The sequence below is a fragment of the Falco biarmicus genome, chromosome Z, assembly GCF_023638135.1.
Source record: "Falco biarmicus isolate bFalBia1 chromosome Z, bFalBia1.pri, whole genome shotgun sequence".
In the NCBI taxonomy this organism is placed as follows: domain Eukaryota; kingdom Metazoa; phylum Chordata; class Aves; order Falconiformes; family Falconidae; genus Falco; species Falco biarmicus.
This window is the reverse complement of record NC_079311.1, coordinates 33,974,606-33,994,319: the sequence shown is the minus strand read 5'-3', so window position 1 is coordinate 33,994,319 and position 19,714 is coordinate 33,974,606. Positions and strand designations below refer to the sequence as shown.

General features: G+C 41.8%; 1 protein-coding gene across 6 annotated transcripts in view; it reads right to left on the bottom strand.

Moving 5' to 3' along the window:
• The window catches only part of ZNF462 (zinc finger protein 462), a 93,999-nt gene that overhangs the window by 2,855 nt on the left and 71,430 nt on the right, over window positions 1–19,714 (bottom strand). For 4 of the 6 annotated variants that reach the window (XM_056324183.1, XM_056324177.1, XM_056324181.1 and 1 more), the window contains 5 exons: window positions 18,708–18,972; window positions 14,422–14,558; window positions 8,791–9,014; window positions 6,256–6,385; window positions 1,088–1,202 (listed from right to left, as the gene is read on the bottom strand). In XM_056324183.1, coding sequence (XP_056180158.1) covers window positions 1,088–1,202; window positions 6,256–6,385; window positions 8,791–9,014; window positions 14,422–14,558; window positions 18,708–18,972 — 871 coding nt within the window. Of the gene's footprint in view, window positions 1–1,087; window positions 1,203–6,255; window positions 6,386–8,790; window positions 9,015–14,421; window positions 14,559–16,467; window positions 16,597–18,707; window positions 18,973–19,714 lie in introns of all 6 variants that reach the window. The other 2 variants (XM_056324180.1, XM_056324176.1) reach the window with 1 other exon arrangement.

Below are 19,714 nucleotides of genomic sequence, written 5' to 3'. Positions count from 1 at the left end.
AAGGAGAGGCAGTGGAATGAAACTACCAGTGGGACCCATAATATTCTAGCTTTGAAACCAAATCTTTATTTGCTCTACACGGGGACAGATATGGGAGAAGAGGGAAGAACCCCAACTGTGAGCTTGAAATTTTATTCCCATTTTCCCAGTACCTGGTAAACAAGACTTTGAGGCACCAAACAAAGGCACAGGAAAAGAGTACTTTTCCCAAAGTTATTGAACCAATAAAACTTTTTATAGCTTGCAGCTTTTTGAGTACTCATATTTAGGCAGACAAGATTAAGAGCAACAGAACTAATATTTCTCTTCCCATCACAGCTAATCTACAATATTGTATTCAAATGTCTTCTGCACGTCAGCAACCTTGAATGAAATTGACGACTCTGGTCACCAAAGACATCTCTACTACCACTAAGATCTTAATCAAAATAAGTGAAATTATTGTTCAAGAGACGCCTATCTTATCTGTGACGCGTATCAACTCACAGTGTGCAAACAGCTAATGAAAGGCAAGGATCTTCACTGTGAACTAGTGAACTTCACTGTACACATTTTAGGAGAAGTTCATTCAAATTGATTTTACTTCCCTTGAAGGTCTTGACATTTTTCTGTACATAATTCTTTGCACTGCTATGCAAGTTTAGCTGTAACCATGTGAAAGAGATATAACAATGAAGGGGGGGGAACCCCAGCAGTTCCTTCCCTGAACATTCTGTAGTAATTTTCTCCCATTTTTATGCTTCTCTGCTGGCAGGCAAAATCAACAGTACAGTCAGGTAACGTTAATCCTGGCCAAGTGGTATTCACCTTGGGACAATCTCAAGTTTTAGAATCACAGTTAAACTTTACAGTCTACAGCCACTCTGTGCAGCAGAGTCAAAAAGGATGAACAGGAACTTCACATGCAGAGACATTGCATGACTTATTATCCACACTTATGATAGACAGAATTATTCTTCAGAGAACTGCAGTTGCCTTCATCACAGGGTTTTTCAGGAGCTGAGGAATGGGATGGGGGTGGGCGATGGATGAATAGAAATCTACTGTTACCTGTGGCTGTTTGGCAAAGTAATGTAAACCAACTTACATGCCATGTCTCAGCACGTGTCGCTCCCACTCAGAGCCTTCTGTAAATGATCGGCCACAGAACTCACACGGGAAGCGTTTCTCTGGAGCACCGCTGTCAGGAAACATCATGGGAACTGGGAAAAGACAGCACAGCCCATGAATTCAGAAGTACCAGGGCAAGAAAGGCCCGCTGTGATCCCACTCTGATCCCCTCTGTTGCACCTTCTAATCCCTGAGAAGCAAAAGGACTTACCAATCAAATAACTGTTTGTGAAAATTTAACTCCCCCAAAGCAAAGTGGCACTGTAAGCCACAAATGTCAACCCAAGTCTTAAAGCTCCTCTGCAAGTAAGGGTAATGAGTTACTACTCCCTGTTCCTGTATTCCAATAAATGAAGAGACTGTGTAGTTTAAGTCAAAACCAAAACCAAGAAGTTTAGGGCTGAAAGGGCTTGAAAGCAAAATCAAAAACCCACTGAAGCCCACCTAGATTTCTTGTATTGGTAGTACAGATTTCAGGAAACAAAGACTTGGTATATTTACATGTGATCCTCATAATAAATGGATATCCCTTCATCATGAAGTCTCATGGGTTAAGTTCTGCATCTTAAGTGCATAGGTGTTTCATCCCATCCTAATCTTTTATACAAAGTGCTAGGGGCCTATTTTGCAGAAGTGTCAAGCACCTAGTAATACGAATGAAGCCACTGGCAGCTCAGGGAGCTGTATTTCTGAAAGCCAAGCTCCATGTGAACACAGCAAGCTTTAACAAAAGATGAAACATTTTCTCACAAATTAAGATGATCACCACACAAGCCATTAAAAACAATTGCATGGACTATCTCACTTGATTCTTTTGCTGGAAATGAGACAGCACCATCTGCTCAGAGCATTAATTCCTTAGCAGGGATTATCTTAAGCAAGAAATCAACAGAATGTCTTTCTGACTCCTCCCAAAAGACATAATAAAAGAAAAGGGATTTTGTTTCATTCTGGTTCTGATCCCTGCTCACTTGGATTTCTTCACTCTCAGATTTCTCTGTTCAAGATCAGCCTATGAACTTAAAATTGCCCACACATTCCCTACTATCTGTATGTAAGTCCTGTAAATGTATTTTTGTGACACATTTCTCACTAGTTAGCCTTTACTAAAGTTCTACACAGAATGGCTCTTAACATCATTTTTTGCTTTATGTCCCTGAAAGAAAAAAACCCACTCTGTATTTCTTACTGTCAGTGATTTATTAAGTGGTTAAATATCACAAAGCAAGGTGCTGTGTCAAGAAGAACACCAGAAAGTCAATCAATGCCATTAGTTGAGTTTACATCTGGATTTTAGTACCTTATGTGTGGTCCAAATTTATGAACACACCATAACACACAGCCTAGTCACAGTACTGGGAAGGTAAAAGTTTTAGAGGCAAATGCTGCTGTTCTGTGCGAGAACTTACCTAGCATATAATACACAATAGGAAGTTTATTCTCGGCCTCCGCAGAGAGGAGATAATGCAACACAGAGGCCGTTTTGCTCAAATAGAGAGGACTTGGGGTTGTTCAGCCTGGAGAACAGAAGCCTCTGGGGAGACCTTGTTGTGGCCTTTCAATTCTTAAAGGGGTCTTATAAGAAAGATGGACAGAGATATTTTACTAAGGCAGTAGTGGCAGGACAAGGGTAATGGTTTTAAACAGGAAAAGCGTAAGTTTAGGTTGAACATAAGGAAGAAATTTTTTAAGATGAGGGTGTTGAGACACTGGAACAGGTTACCCAGAGAAGGTGTGGTGCCATCATTAGAAGTGTTCAAGGCCAGGCTGGATAGGGGTTTAAGCAACCTGATCTAGTGGAAGATGTCCCTGCCCGTGGCTGGGGTGCTGGACTATAATCTTTAAAGGTCCCTTCCAACCCAAACCAGTCCATGATTTACACTTGCAACTTCCACTAAGATTAGCAAGTGCTACTCCAGTAAATCCATCACTTCTTCAGGAAACACTGTCTTGTTCACCCTACTTCCTGATGAGTTTTGCTTCTAGGGCTGTGAATTTGGGCTGCTTTCTTGGATGAGTATCAGAAGGTTCTCTTCTTTGGGCCTGAAGAAGAGAGGGAACAGACTGCACAGACACCCAACATCTCTGCAGTTTCCTGCATCACATGTACAGCTACTCATGGACATTTATTTTAATCTACTGTGGAAAAATACCTCTCAATTCCAGTTTCTGCTAAGACCAAGACATAAAGGTCAGTAAAGACAAACAGTCCTTCTGGGATGCAGTCCCTACCAGGGGGAGGCTGTTCTTTCCATGGTGTACGCCACACACCTTCTTTTTCTCTGCCTCACCTTCTTTGTCCCAGGTCAATATATTTTCTACTATCTTTCACAAGCAGCTGACGACTACCCTTTCTTTCATGTCCAAGACAGCAGTTTAGTTCTGCTGAGCTCTGCTGCCCAGCTTGGTCTGTTCAAATGGGCAGCATCTCTTCTTTGGTCCACTGTCCAACAGCTCATTTGGAGAAGAAACCCACGTTTCTTTGCACCTTCAGTACTGCACACACCAGCCTGAAGGCAAAGTGGTAAATCTAGCAGCTGTTTGACTCATGGGAAGAAATCCTCGTTCTGCCAAAGCCACAGATTTCAGAAGTTCAGACAGCATTTGCTTCCAGATACTCTGAGCACACAGAGGCACTCTCAGCAAATCCCACTTCCTGCTAATGCCACAAAGGCTAGAATTGTCAAAAGCAGCCAACTGGCATACTGGATTACGCAGGCTGATGTGGTTTGAAAGCTGTGACAGCATCAGCCACTGTGACAGTTGATATTTAAAATCATAGATCTGGTCCTCTGGTAACAGGGCAAACCATTTCTGTGTTAGACCTATCTTCTGTAAATCACAGGGAGATGTCAGCATGCAACTCTGCTTCCAACCATGCCTTCAGTTCCTGTCTCACTGGGACATTTCCTGAAAGTGTACCTTGCATCTTGTACCTTATAGTGGTAATTCACAACTTGTCTAGAAAAATATAGTTGATACAACTGGATCTTTTCTAAATACCCTTGCTGTGGTAGCCATACGGTTCTGCTGAATTTTCTACCTATTTTAGTATAATGTATTACAAATAATAATAGATTAAAAAGGAATAAAAATAACAATGGTGAAACATTGACCCTACAGACCAGTCAGGACACAATAGCTGCAAAACTTGGAAATATGCACAATTTTTTTAGACTGGTCATCTGGAAAAGCATGAAGAAATCATTTTAGTCTGTAAGAGATTAAAAATCCATAGATATATGTGAAAAAAGTACAAAATAAAAATTGTAAGTATTAAGACGCTATCCCTTACTTAACCATTGATTGAGTGATGCATGGGGATAACATTTATTACTCCTGCAAATTTAAATCTCCAGCACAGAAGGTGATACTTTTGCATTTTCACAGTGGAACCTAAAGCCAGTTTAAACAATGAACTTCACCTTAGTCTGTTCCCCTTCCAAATGTGCATTTACAGGGTTTTGTAAGGTTTGGCAGATAGCACCTTCTTATCCTTGGTCCAGATACCATGGCTTCAAAGGTCACTTCAGCACCTGTGCTTGTATGTAATATTAATGTAATCCTCACAAGGACAGCATGACTCTCTTCATCCCCTGCTAGCTGTGGGTCTATACAAAACATTAATCAGCCTGCTACATCTGCAGCTACGGTGAGCTGGTCCTTCAGTCAAATCATTACAAAATCGTTGCTCCAGCCATGAGGCGCCGAGGGTCGAAGACGTCCCTGAACGGACACCCAAGGATGTTTCCACCATGCGTTACTAATGTTGAACTTCAAAACATATATAGAACAAATACTCCTTTAAGTCCTCCTCTGAGTTTTCTTCTGCTCTGAGATACTGTGTTGAATATTTTTCATTAAAAACATAAATGGTTTCCTATCCAACTCACTTCATTTCTCATCTAAATAAAAGCTATCACTAAACCACTTGAAGTGAAGTGCTGGTGAAAAGCACAGACTTAATTTATGCTGCGGGGACACTAGATAAAAGCCAAGACACTGAGATCTTTCTGCTAAAAGGTAAGAAGCATGATATGAACCCCTCCTGTTTCATAAACAACCTATGAATCCAGAAACTGGAATTTTTCAGCATCTGAAAAGGTGTAGGAAGACACATTTTCTTTTGTGAACAACTCCTGAGTGAGTTTGAAAGCTGAAAATGTAAAGAAAAAGGTAAACATGGTGCAGTGCCTTTAGTTAAAGTACATGGAACTTGGCTAACTGTGGTCGTCAGCATCAAGAAGATGACTGACCCCAGGACCCTGACATTCAGACATCACAGGGCTAAAGATGTTCAAGAGCTGCGAACATAATGCATTGGACTGATGAACTGTGCACCACAGCAGACTAGACAACACACCGTTTACAACAGATACTGCCATAACCTGGTTTTCATGGGGGAAGGTTGTTGAAAAGGAACAACAAGAAACCCTTAGTTCAATTTGTAGAGAACTTTTTCTCTGCTGATCTAACTTTGACCAACCCAAAAGCATTAGCAAGCATGTAGCCTAGCCTTGCTGAAGTTGGTGGGATTAGTCTCAAATATGAATGTAGGTACATATTTAAATATACAATGGTACAGGTGGAGCATGGTACCTACCCTGGCTCCAGAGCTGCCAACTGCAGATTGCCAATTGCAACAGGACTGATCCACTCTGTCAAGGAATGCTGGGCACAGTTAATAACAGCCCGTAAAAAAGTTTGGCCAAACCCCTTCATCCCTCACTTGAGCAATGCCAAGTGAAAAGTTGAAAGCTGGTTGCCAAAATTGAAAATCTGACAGACCACTAAACCACTCCACGTACTCACACAGTCTGCCAAGCCCTTATCTGTTAAGGGCAGATATCTGTTCTGGGCAGATAAGTCACAGATGTTATCTGTGTTTTCTCATAGTATGTATTTTATTAACAGACAGAAAACTTGCAACAAGGATTAGAAACACAAGATTCCTCCTGGAGCAGTGTCTTCACAAAAGCCCCGTTCTGCTCCTGCTGCCATGCCAGCCTGGCTTTATAGGAATGTGTTGTAGAGTCAACAGCTAACCTTGCTTGGTGGGACTGGTGGGGTATGTTGCAGTGCCAAAGAGTAAAATAAATAAATAAAATAAATAAATAAATAAAATGAAAAGAGTGCTGCACTAACCTCCGTCTTCAGTCTTGGGGCTTAACTCTTCTTTTTCTTCTTCATCACTGCTGGAGCTCTCTGTTTTCCCCTTCATTTGTTCCAACTGGTCCAAGTTAACCCGTCCAACCAGCTCAAAATTACGACTCACCTTTGAAAGAAACACTTTGTCAGCAATCAGCACAATCATCAGCTAATCAGAAAAATTGTCACTTATGCAAAACAAAATCCAGTGCACCCCAAAGCCTGCTCAGCTAGAGGTGATATGCAGTTACCTAATTAAATTAACATAAATTTCTTTTCAATTATGATTCTTCTTTTGCTGTTTATTCTGCATTTCTCATTTTTGCTTTTCAAAAAATAATGACATCCAGTAAACCCCTCTCATTTCTGCCTGGTTTTGATGTATCAAAAAAGAAAAAAACAAACTTCCAAGAAATGCAAAACACTTTAAGTTGTATCCTCCTCTTACAGCACCATTCAACTGCTGTGATCAAATACTGCTATTGCACATCCACACTGCAGAAAAATTCTTTGTGACTGGTTCATTCAGCTTCATTCATGAAAGTATGGGTCTTTTACTATGCACATGGCTGCTGTGTGCCACATACACTTTCACGCACTAATAACAGATTAATTTCCATTATGAAGGGCTGCAAAGTGCTTTGCAAACTGATACACAGACTATAATGGGAACACTTCACCCAGCAGCCAAATTCAGCTAACCCCAGGGTGAAACGCACTAGCTACTTCACAGCTCACAGCAGCAGAAAGGAGCAGCTTAGGGCACAGAAGTCAGGAACTCCACCACATCCAACAGAAACAGCAGAGGAAAAGTCCAGATTTACACTAGAGGCAGAAAGTGTGAAGCATGACCAGGACACTAGGGCTAATACTTGTTGGATGACAAACGCCCTCTGAGCTCATTGATCACTGCTGGGAAGGATTTTGGATTAATCTTTCATGCAAAGAGACAGCCCTCCAGCAGCACAGGCACTGAGCCACAGAGGCAGACAGAGTGGAGATGGGGGAATGAGCACAGTACACCACCTCCTGCAAGATGCTGAATGAAATATCAACAACCACTATTTTTATTTTTCATCCCTCCGTGGGAAAGGGAATGTGAATGAACCTAAGGAGCATGTGAATTAGACTGTAGTATATCTCCAAGCAGCAAACTATCCTAAATGCAGTGGTGTGCAGACTCCTAGCGCTACTCCATACAGACAGCTGTGATGAGGTCCTCTGACTTAACACATTATCTACTGAGATTTAAACAAACAAGATCACATGCAGGGCACTTAATTCAACTCAGCTCATGCACAGGAACTCATTAAGGAGCAACATATGACTTGGGTATCTAAGCCCAGAACTTGGACACAAATTAGCAAGATATAAGCTACCAAGGAGAAATGGCGAAAAGATACCCTAAACTACCGGCACCATCACTGCAGGTCCAGATTGGAAAGGTAAGTAAGAAGGGAAGGTAGAGGGGATAATCTTCCAAACCTGATGCACTGTGTCAAAAGAATGAGGAGTAATGCCTCCTGGATACACCAAGGACTTTGCTGGGGTGACTAGGAGGTGTGGAGCATCTCACATACTATTTGAACTGCAGAAGACTCCCCAGGAGTAACAGAGAAGAGGGCAGATAAGCATAGCAGACCAACTTAATTTTACAGTTTGTTTTTTGTAAGACAGCCAAATACTTGTTAATCATGGAAAGTTCTGTTGGGACTTTTCTGCTGCATAAATGTTTATGACTGTAAGGAAAGTGTCATTCAGTCAATGAAGTAAGAGTTTTTAGTGAGGACCTGGGCAGCTCAGCTCCAACAGGTGGAGGCATACAGCTGCCTCCCCTGGAAACACGACAAGGAAGGACTCTAACAAAATACTCCAAAACACATCTCAGTCCTACAACTAAAGTGTCTCTCAGCTACACACTTAATGGTTACAGAAATTCAAAGCTAACAGTCCGTGGAAAGCCTCTAATGACTGCTCAAAGATTGAATCAGGTCTGCACTGCATAAAAACTCCACAGTAGTCTTAACTTAGGACCTGGTTATACTTGCTGTTTATCTTTGCCTTGTTAAATGTAAACAGGGATGTATTACCCTCTTTGTTATTAAAATATGCATGGCATGTCACACTGCTAAAGTTGCCAGAGCAATCTTATGTTTGGAATCTCCCGCCTTTTAGAAAGGCTGAATCACATCGCCATAATATTGTTTCACAACCCTTTTTTCCCCCTCCTTTTTAAATAAACCTAGCATACACAAGAGCCTTTTCCAGATAATCATGTCTGCATACAACAGTCTACCAATTCTTATCAATATGAACAGCTTTAGAAACCCTTGATTATGAGTTCCTAAAGAAAAAACAGAAGTGAGAGAAAACGGAGGAAGTTAAGAACAGCATGGGATTAGATTCCAGATTTGGGGAGGGAGGGATAAAAACCCCAATGGCAAGTTGGCTACTCAGAGTTGACATGCAAGTAAACTAATAAAGCATTTGCAAAGAGTAGACTGCTACAACTTAAAACTATTAGGATGTTACCTTGTGCTCATCTCGAAGGTGAGCGTCCAGCTCCTCTGTGTGTTTGGTCTCATAGTAGCAGAGTTGGCATTTGTAAGGTTTCAGTTCATTGTGCTTCTCTATGTGCTGCTGCAAGCTCTCATCACTGGAGCATGTAAAGGTACACTTATCACAGCGGAAAACAACTCCCTGCAAGTACTTTGACAGTTTGGAACGGCAGACTTCAATGGGAACGACCCGCTCTTCTGTAGGGACAGGACAACATTCACTTAACAAATTTTATGAAATACCAGGCCCACGTGTCAACAGTTTGGGCACTACCACCCACACAAGGAATAGGAATGCTACATGGGTAGGCAGTCCACCTATAAAGGAATGGGAGCTAAGCTGGGCTGACAAAAAAAGCACAAGACCAAGTCTATAAATGCAGGTGCCCTCATGAACTGCTTGTTGGGTGAAGAGGATGGGAATGGAGGTTTTGGGGCAAATGAGACCCCCATCTCTGAGTCAGAGTAGCAGAGCCTGGGAATACAAACCCAGCCATAAATCAGCCAGTGCAAAAGTCCACTTTGGTTCAGTACTTAAGAGCAGCCAGGAACAGCTGCTAGAAATGTAATAAACAGGGAAGCTGCAGGGCGCTTCCCAATGCATCATGCTGCTGGCTTTATAAAAATTGGAGCTGGTATCCTCATGACCACATTTAATAGCTACTCTCTGGGGACTGAGAGGATAAGCAAGGCAGCACCTTTTCCTGGAAGAGGCTGTGCAGTTCAGCCAGGGGCAGAAACTTCCCAATATACCCACAGCTTTCAGAAAGCTCAGATTCAAAATCCACAAGCATGATTCTTGCTGTTCTTGCTGAGTTTTTAAACCCTCCACTTCTCAAACAAAGCACTGACATTTAATAGAGCGGCAATTAATTTCAATCATTTGACAGACCCAGAATCCAAGGTGCGTAACATTCATCCACTGTGGTTCCCTGACCTGTACACACGAGAGAAACCTCAACTTTGACCTTTCAGCTGAGGGTCAGCAGCAGATCCTCATTATGGGCTTTTGTTACTCAACTGGCCTTTTGAACTAGAACACTGAAATTTAGTACTGTTACTCCTTATGGACTGCAGATTAAAGGAGGAGTTTGATCCTCTTCATGCAGGTTCAACCCTAACAACAGATTAAAACAAGCGAACAAAAAAACCAGGCCTGAATCTCAGATGGTAGACATGAAGGCCAGGAGAATGTGAGATGTGGCAATCCACATTCAGATCTGAGCCAATGGGCCCTTTTCTCTAGTGAGGAGGGTAACATCGCATCCAAAGACAACTACAGATATACCAGCTCCCTTAGGGTTTTTCACTGACTTTTGGCCAACCCATATGCCACTGTGCTCACAAGGTATTTTCTAGAACCCAACAAAATACTCCATCCTGTTCAGCTTCTCCCTGAACACAAGTGTTATTTTATCTCATAACTTCCTCTCTGGCCACTTCAAAAAGTGGAAGTTTTCCCCTAAACTATACCTTAAACAAAACCCCTGTGGACATGTAATTCTTTTCTACACCGAAAATACCTTCTGTAGCTATGAAGACAGTGAGTTGTGGCCATTCAGGGTGGGAAACAAGAGAGGGATAAATAGGGTCTAGGAGACAACAGAATTTAAAGCTGTGGTTCTGGGGTCATAAGATGACTTTTTACAAGGTTGTTGCAACTGTGTGCTTTTGAACGCACTGAAGCAAGTCATGCAGCTGGTTTCAAAAGTGAAAAAGTGAAGTTTTAAAAAAGAGAAATACTAATTACAATATTTGAAAATTCACTTTTCCTCTAGCACCTGGCACAGATTTAAAAAGCTAAAATATGGGACGATATAAAACTTTTTATCTACCAGTCTGGAGTAATGCAGCATTCCCTAATTCACATTAGCAAAACGTATTATCTCACAATCACACACATGCTCCCCAAATCACAGGCAGCACAATAACAAGAGAAAAGTAAAATAAACATGTCAATTCTAGTCTGAAGGATTTCACTTTCAGGGGATGATTTAAAAATTTTACATGATGTATTCATGTCAGTGAGCTTCCTACAATCAACGATTTTAGAACTTACAGGGTTATTTCGATCCAGAACCTCACATTTTGCAAGGTGATGCACTCATCTCCAGCTTGCTCCTAGAAAGCCCTGTTTATTTAATTACTCATTTAGAATGCTTATCATATCTGTGCAACTGACAAAATGACAGCAAACCGTAAAGTTCAATACATCAGTTGAAAAAGGCTGCTTTATGCATGTGTAGACTTCTTCAAAGTTCAGCAGTTGTCTAAACGAAGAGTACTGTATATGCCTGACAAACAGGCGTCCTGAATTGTTGAACAATGTAGCAAGAGGTGTAATTAAAAAACAACAACAAAACAAACACCTACAAAGCATCATCTTGGTTTAAGAAATCCAACTCTTCCATTAGACTGAAGTATTTAGGCTAACTGTAATGCAGATCAGATATTAAATTGAAAGGCCGTTAACATACTAGGTATTGGCAGTACAGCAACTCAAAGCAGATAATACATTTTTTTTGCTGAAGGCATAAAAGAACCCATGAGTCTACCAGTCCTTATTTTGTAAGGAAAAGTCTTTACTCAGCAAAACACCACAGCATATACAAGTTATTTCCTTCCCTTAAAGGTAAACCAAGTACAAACAAAACAGTCCTACTACCTTGACACACACCAATTATTTGGTCATGCCGGGTTTTTGAAAACATGCATTTTTGCCTGCAAATCCAAGCTACAGTCACAGAACATTTAGCATTTGCATTCCAGTAGCCAAAAGCAAGCACAGCACAAGGATTCTGCATGTATCAACAAAGCTGTGTGCACAAGGAATAATGCCAGTAACAACCACATGCAAGGGATCAGGCTATGTAGCAATGAAGCCTTTGGGAAGGTAGATGAATTTGAAAATTCGACTTTTTTATCTTGAAGTTACCATTCAAGAGAAACAGGTGTGTTTTCTAATAAATGGAACAATGAAATCACTATTTGTACCAGAAGAGAATAAAATGATCACTAAAAGAAGAAAAAATTATGCCCCAAGAATTTTAAAGTAGACCCAATAGTATTCTTGGTAAGTTGCATTCAGCCCTGGAAAATACCAACATGTTTCAAAACGTGTGACAGGAATACTACTGGAAGGGATAATGAAAACTAATTGCATTGTCTGGACTAAATTAAAGGCCAGCACCTCTGCTGGACACAGAACAAGAGTTCACTGTCCCCTCTGTGCTTCCTCTCACCAGGCTTGCCTGCCACAAAGGCCAGGAAGAACGTGAGAGCCAAACCTCTTCATCTACCTGCGTACTAGCCTCTAGCTGCGAAAGTCCCCTGCTACAGGCCACCCATAATGAGTCTGTGGTTCATCTGTACCCACAGAAGGGATGGTGAACCACTTTTATACTGATGAGGAATAAGTGATAAATGGAAGAAGGCTCTTGGAAGATTCCTGTTTGCCCTCACTCTTAATAGGAAGCAAATTCCTTGCCTGATTTTTTCTCACTAGGCATTCAGCCCTATAAAATGCAGCTTCCATAGCCACTCATTAAGCGGCAAATACACTCTCCATTTCAAGCACATGCTGTTTCACCAAGGATTAGGGGTGAAGCAACTTGGAAGTAATGTAATAGTCACATATCTGTAAACATGTCTTTTTACACAGAAGGAACATTAACTATGAATGGATCAAATCCTTCTCACCCTTGATTTTACACACTGCACTACTCCATCTACCTCAAAACTAATTTTCCTGGACCACAGCTCAGGGCTATGCCCTTGTTTTATAAATGCAATCATTATAAAAAGGAAAGTCATCTCAGGCTACATTCACCATCCCTCAGTCTTTCACTGCATATTAAAAGTTGTCAAAATTGTCTGCTTCAGCTGCCACACAAATAAACACAATGGTAGAGGGTTTTTTAGCTGGATATGTGCACCAGAAAGCACTTTAAGGAAGGACCCTACTTTATTACCTGGATGCTTGATGCTAGGAGACTCTTGCCCCTCCCTCAGTGGCCTCTGAGATTCTCTATCAGCTATAATCCCATTTACATTAAAACTTCTTTTACTTTGTTTTACCTCTCCCAGTGCTCTAGTAGGTATACCGTGATGTCCTTTGCTATCAGCTTTGTTTCAGCAGCACAAAGGCTCGAGGCTGGTTTGTGCAACTGAAGCAACAGCTCTACAAATATGTTTCCATTACCCAGGAGGTAACCACCTCCTTGCAACTGGCCAGAAATAGCTCTGTACAGGTAGTGCAGCTGCTTCAGCTCATTAAGTACTCATCCAATTCCGCAGCTGGACGTTCCCAGTGTCAATTCTATGCATGATGAAAAGTACCCTAACTAAGCCCTAACAGTTATCCCTGTTTATCTGTATTTTAAAGGGTTGGCAGTGTTCACTGGAGCCCTGGCACAGCCACAAAACAGAACACAACTCGGCAGCACTTGGAAAAACATGGTCTCCTGCAAGGGGTTAACTAAACCCTCCTCTCCTCTAAAGTGAGCTAATTCTGGAGTATACCCTGAAGCTGGGCAAAATCCAACACAGCAACACCTTCAAAGACAGGAAGTAAAACCTAAAGCATCTGCCAAACTCTTACAACCAAATAAGGCAGCTTTGTAATGTGCTTTCTGAATCACTGACAGGTCATTTTCCCCAGATGTTCCCTCGGAACAGCCCTGCTACCAGACAGAAATTTGTATGAACTCTGCCAACCTCACTGCTTTGGTATAAGAAGGACTTCAAGCTACTAACACTTAAAAGTGGTATGTTACAAGGAATTATGATAGCGCTTGTCACACCAGGATCTCCTCCAGGAAAAAGATGGCATGCAAAACTTGTGTTTGCTCACCACCAATACCCTACTGTGAAACTCTGCCCAACCTGCAAGCAGGCAGAGTGCCATCCCAACACATGGGTTTGGATTTCGGCAGCCAACAGACCATCTACAAGCACCAAGTGTGATAGCTATGGGCAGGAATCCCAGCCCAGAGAGCCCAAACAGCTGTCTCTTCTGAGCTAGTAAGCCCGCAGTTAATAGAATATAGAAATCCCTAATCCTGCTTTTAGCTATTTTAAAAAAAGAAGGGAGAGGTGGAAATAGGAGTCTTAAAGAAAAACAAAAATACAATAATTCTTGTTTTGATCCTAAGAACAGTAAAGAGAAAAAAAATCAAGAAAGTAATCAAGGGCTATTTTGGAGCCTCTATGGTTAGTTGATATACCTTGTCACAGATTTTATGACAGTAGGGCTTTTATTATAACAAGGACATAAGCAGGAAACAAATCTGGCCTAAATGAGAGCTGTAAATTATGCAACTCTTGCTAAACAGGTGTTTGATGACTGATAACCCCTCTACAGGAAAAGCTTAAAAAACATTATATATCTACCCTGTTTCAGGACTGGCTAACTTTGAATTTTACAGGAAATAAATAAGATGCATAATTTAGAAATGAAACAAAAGATATTCAAAGGCTGATGACTAATTCAACATGCTTGCCCTCATGTACAGAAATAGGAAAATATATTGAAACCAGTCTGAAAGGTAAGGGCATGGCTCAGCATTCTCCTCATAGATACAGACACATATAGGGATATTGTTACCTCTGTGCAGAACTATATGGTCAATCATGTTGCGTTTATATTTGGTGTGATATAGGCAAAGAGGACAGCGAAGGTCTTTGGGTCCTTCCTCAGGAACTGCTGAATGCCCAGCTTCCACGTGCATAGTAAAAGCAGATCTGTGAAACAGGAGGGAGAGATGGAAGCAGTCAGAAGAGGTGTGCAGGGAATGGTGAAGTGTCACAGCTCTATAAGGGATGTGTCATGTAAAATAGTACAGAAACCACTCAGCCTTGTCTTCACAGTACCACATGGCATTTCAGTGGGGCTACTCACATGAGTAACACATGAGCAGAGGTATTTGCAGGCTTGTACCCTCAAGTAACAAACACTCATTCTAACTCTTTTGCATGGGTTGCTCTAAAGTCACATTGCTATAGTTAAGATAGCAAAAGAATTCCCATCTTTCATGCTTGTTGTCTTCAGGCTGAAACATTCAGTGTACTTTCTCTGGCAAAGATTAAATTTTTAGCAAGTTGAACAAAATCTATCAACCATTCTGGACTTGCAGAGGTGAGGACAGAATTATTTCTGCAGGCAAATAACATCCTTAACCATCTCTGTATTTGTAGTATAAGCCCAAAACCAGCTAAAAAGTTTAGATTCAGGATACAAAACAGCCTTCTGTTCACAGTGAGTTTGGCACCAAGCAGTTAAGTTTTAAAGTGTCAGCTATCAAGATCTGAAAACCCATGCCTAAGAATACTCTATTTATTAATGTGGAGGAATAAGCGAATACTCCACAGCACTTTTCAACAAAAAAAAATCATGCTGGCATTACATTGGCTACATACTCAAACATTGCAAGAGACATGCATACAGAGGAAATTAACTGTACACCTATGAAACCACAAGCTCAGCTACTGAAATGAGAAATGTCTCTAAACTTGGGGCATTTGGTTATTTTCTTCCTAAAGCAGTGGTAAAGCTAAGGAGCTTGCCACATTGACCTAAACTCAGAAGCCTCTGAAGTCTTCAAGACTGTTAGCTTGAACACAAAGCAACTTACTAACACAACTGGATACAGGCCCAATCCAGTGATCACTGAATTCTACAGGTGTATTTCTGTCAACTTCAGTGAGAGTTTTCACAGGTTTAAGTTTCTGAATTGAAGGGGGGATTGGTATGGGGGTTTTTGCCCCCCTCCCTCCGCCCTCCTTTTTCTTTTAAAGACAGAAAACATGCTGTGCTTCTAAAAGAAGCAAGACTTAATCCCTGAATGAGACACCACATGAAAGAACACTACTCCCTTATGCAACTATGAATGTGTTTAAATGCTGCTTGATTTAAGATGATTTCATTTCATCCAGGTGGAAGAAAATGGCACTTGCAAGATATGAACATATTGAACGGACCTGGCAATTTCTGGTAATCTTACAGACAGATAGCAATCAGGATATAAAGCAAAAGCAGCAAATTTTACCACAGAGGCAGCTAGGGGCTCAAGCAAGAGGTTAGACACATGTAACTAGAAGTTGCTTTTTTGTGGATTCTCTCAGGTTTGTACTCCACATTTTTCTTCAACAAAACTCTCCTTTATCCAGTCATACTGTTTACAGTCATCAGTCTCCTAAGAACTTAAGTCTGAGACATCAAATGTCAGATGAGGGAGTTATGCTTGAGGGGCCAGCATATCAGGAAGAAATGATGAATAGCACAGGTGCACAGGCTCTTTTTTTCCTTATGGAACAGTAGCTAAAAGCACACATACACACAAACAAACAAACACAGCACCAAATTTTTAAATTTTGCACATCTAATTGGATTTTCTGAGGTGCCTCTATATGTTATCAGGGATGCTAAAGAATACTTTCAATTTCAGCTAGATAGACGGTGGGAGAAATAAAATTACATGAGAGAGGTTTCCTACAGCAAGGTGATAGAGATTCTCCTGTCACCCTAGGACACTTGATTGTCCCATGCTTCATGCTGGTTATACCAAGAAATTACCTTATTTTTGTAGAGAACATTTTCAGACTTGGCGATAAGGAGAACCCTCTAATTGCCTATGCTGAGGAAAGCTACTACCTGTACTGTTTCCTCTGGCAAGTAAACTGACGTCCCGTCCTGCTGGACCTATTGTTCTTGGCAAACACAGAAGGAGTTGGGGGTGATGTGATGGCTGGAACCTGGCTGAGCAGGGAGCTTTGGCTGGAACTCAGGGGAAAAAAGGAGAGACTATGAGCTTTGGAAGAAGGGGGCAGGCCACTCAGGAGGACTACAAGGGTGTCATGAGGTTATGCAGGGAGAAAATTAGAAGGGCCAAAGCCCAACTTAATCTGGCTGCTGCTGCAAAACACAATAAAGAACATTTCTATAAATGCATCAGCAACAAAAGTAGAACTAAGAAGAATCTCCATCCTTCGCTGGATGAAACATGGAAAAACATAGTGACAAAGGATGAGGAAAAGGCTGGGGTATCTAATGCTTTCTTTGTTTCAGTCTTCAATAGTAAGACCATTTGTTGCTGGGGTACCCAGCCCCCTGAGCTGGAGGACAAGGACAAGGAGCAGAATGAAGCCCCCATAATGCAAGGGGAAACAGTCATGACCTTTGGACACAGACACCAGTCTATAGGGCCACATGGGATCCACCCAGGTGTGCAATCTGGCAGAAGTGCTCATCATGCCACTTTCCACCATTTATCAGCAGTCATGGCTAACTGGGGAGGTCCCAAAGAAGAAGGGGAGGTTAGCAAATGTGACACCCATCTACAAAAAGGGCAGGAAAGAGGATCTGGGGAACTGCAAGCTTGTCACAGCCTGACCTTGGTGCTGGGGAAGGTTATGGAGCAGATCATCCTGAGTGCCAACACAGAGCACATACAGTACAACCAGGTGATCAGGCCCAGTCAGCATGACTTTATCAAGATAGGTCCTACTTGACTAACCCACTTAGTGGCTGAGGGAAAGGCTGTGGATGTTGTGTACCTGGACTTTAGTAAAGCCTTTCACACCATTTCCCACGCATTCTCCTGGAGAAACTGGCTGCTCATGGCTCAGATGGGTGTACTCTCTGCTGGGTAAAAAACTGGCTCGATGGCCAAGCCCAACAAGTGGTGGTGAATGGAGTTAAATCCGGTTGGTTGTTGGTTCTGTTGGTACCTTTATCAATGATCTAGACGAGGTGATTGAGTGTACCATCATTAAGTTTGCAGATGACAACAAATTGGGTGGCAGTGCTGATCTGCCTGAGGCTAGGAAGGATCTGCAGAGGGATCTGTACAGGCTGGATCAATGGGTCAAGACCAATTTTATGAGGTTCAACAAGGCTTAAATGCTGGGTCCTGCACTTGGGTCACAACAACCCACGCAATACTACAGGCTCGGGGAACAGTGGCTGGAAAGTGCCCGGTGGGAAAGGACCTGGGGGTGCTGGCTAACACCCAGCTGAACATGAGCCAGCAGTGTGCCCAGGTGGCCAAGAAGGCCAATAGCATCCTGGCTTGTACCAGAAACAGTCTGGCCAATAAGGCTGGCAAAATTATTGTCCCCCTATAGTCAGCACTGGTGAGGCTGCACCTCAAATACTGTTCACTTTTGGGCCCCTCACTACAAGACAGACATTGAGGTGCTGGAGTGTGTCTAGAGAAGGGCAACGAAGCTGGTGAAGGGTCTAGAGAACAAGTCTTATGAGAAGCTGCTGAAGGATCTGGGGTTGTTTAGCCTGGAGAAAAGGAGGCTCAGGGGAGACCTTATTCCTCTATACAACTACCTGAAAGGAGGCTGTAGCAAGGTGGGTGTCAGTCTTTTCTCCCAAGTTACAAGCGATGGGACAAGAGGAAATGGCCTCAACTTGTGCCAAGGGAGGTTTAGATTGGATATTAGGAAAAAGGTCTTCACCAAAACGCTTGTCAAGCATTGGAAGAGGTTGCCCAGGGAAGTGGTTGAGGCACCATCCCTAGAGGTATTTAAAAGATGTGTGGATGTGGCACTTAGTGACATGGTTTAATGGTGGTGCTAGATTAGCAGTTGGACTCTATGATCTTAAAGGTCTTTCCTAACCTAAACAATTCTGATTCTAAAACCTGCTGCAAGGACTTACGGTGCTTTCGTCTGCAGCAGATGGTACCGGCTGTTGTGGGAGAGAGGAAAATGGATTACATGGATGCTGCTGTGATCTGGCATGGCATTTCCTATGTTCCACTCCCTGGTCAGCAGTGGCCATGTTTCTGTTAGCTACAGCCAGCTCTCAAAGATCTCAGAAGTCTTTTCAAGTGCTAAAAACCCCCTTATGAGTTCAGTTTATCTGTTTTGCACAGTACTTACTTAAAGCCTGTATAAAAGGAACAATCTTTGCACTTGAAGAGTTTTTTTCCTCCGTGCTTGTCACGGTAGTGGCGCCGAATGCTCTGTATGTAACCCGAGGAGAATTCACAAAATTCACAGTTAAGGATGGCTTCCATTTTTTCCATTCCTGCAGCACTCCCAGAAAGTGGGACTGGGCTGATGTTGTTGTTGTTCCTGGCCAAAGCTGCAGACTGGTAGTGGTTCAACTGCTGCTGAACATCAGGAGGCTCAGAGTATGAAGAGTCTGTAGAGAAACAGGGAGAAGTTGTTATTCCAGGTGCATAAACAGATCTGAAAAGGTTTGAGGCATGCTCCAGAAGCTATTGGCTCTTAAAGGGAGTTGATCGAGATGTTGGTTATGAAATCCGCCGACAGCTTTCTGAAGGGATTAAGAAAAACAGGTGTAGCACTTCTTAATCTAATCTAAACTAATCTAATATGTATTCTACAATTTAAAAGGTGATCAATATAAATTCTGCTTTTTAGATCTGATTTAGGTAGGAAAGAGGTGACAGATTTCTATGATTCTATGATTTGAGTTAAAATTAGTCTAAAAAGAAGTCTGGTTTTAAGACACGTAATTTGTGAAGGTAAACACATGAATCATACTGCCAAGTGTTTATGTGTTTGGTGCATAAACCAGATCAGATCCTCTCAAATGTCTTATGCCAGTTTACACCAGATGAAGATCTGGCACAGGATACATGTAAATAGCCTATCTAAAAGTGGGGGTGGGGGGTGGAAATATGAAAGGGAAAATAAATGGATACCCTTCCCTTCTTATTCAATGAAGAAACACACATCAGAAGTTCACTTCAGCGAAATGATGCAATGTAACTTTGTCACATTTGAAGCAGTCTTCACAAAAGGTAATTCCAAGTTCCCTCAGCAGATGATATTTGAAATTAAGTCATCATTAGAAAAAAAGGTATTTAATGATAAATTCCACTAAAGCAAACTTCTAAACCACATTTCCTTAGAAGTTG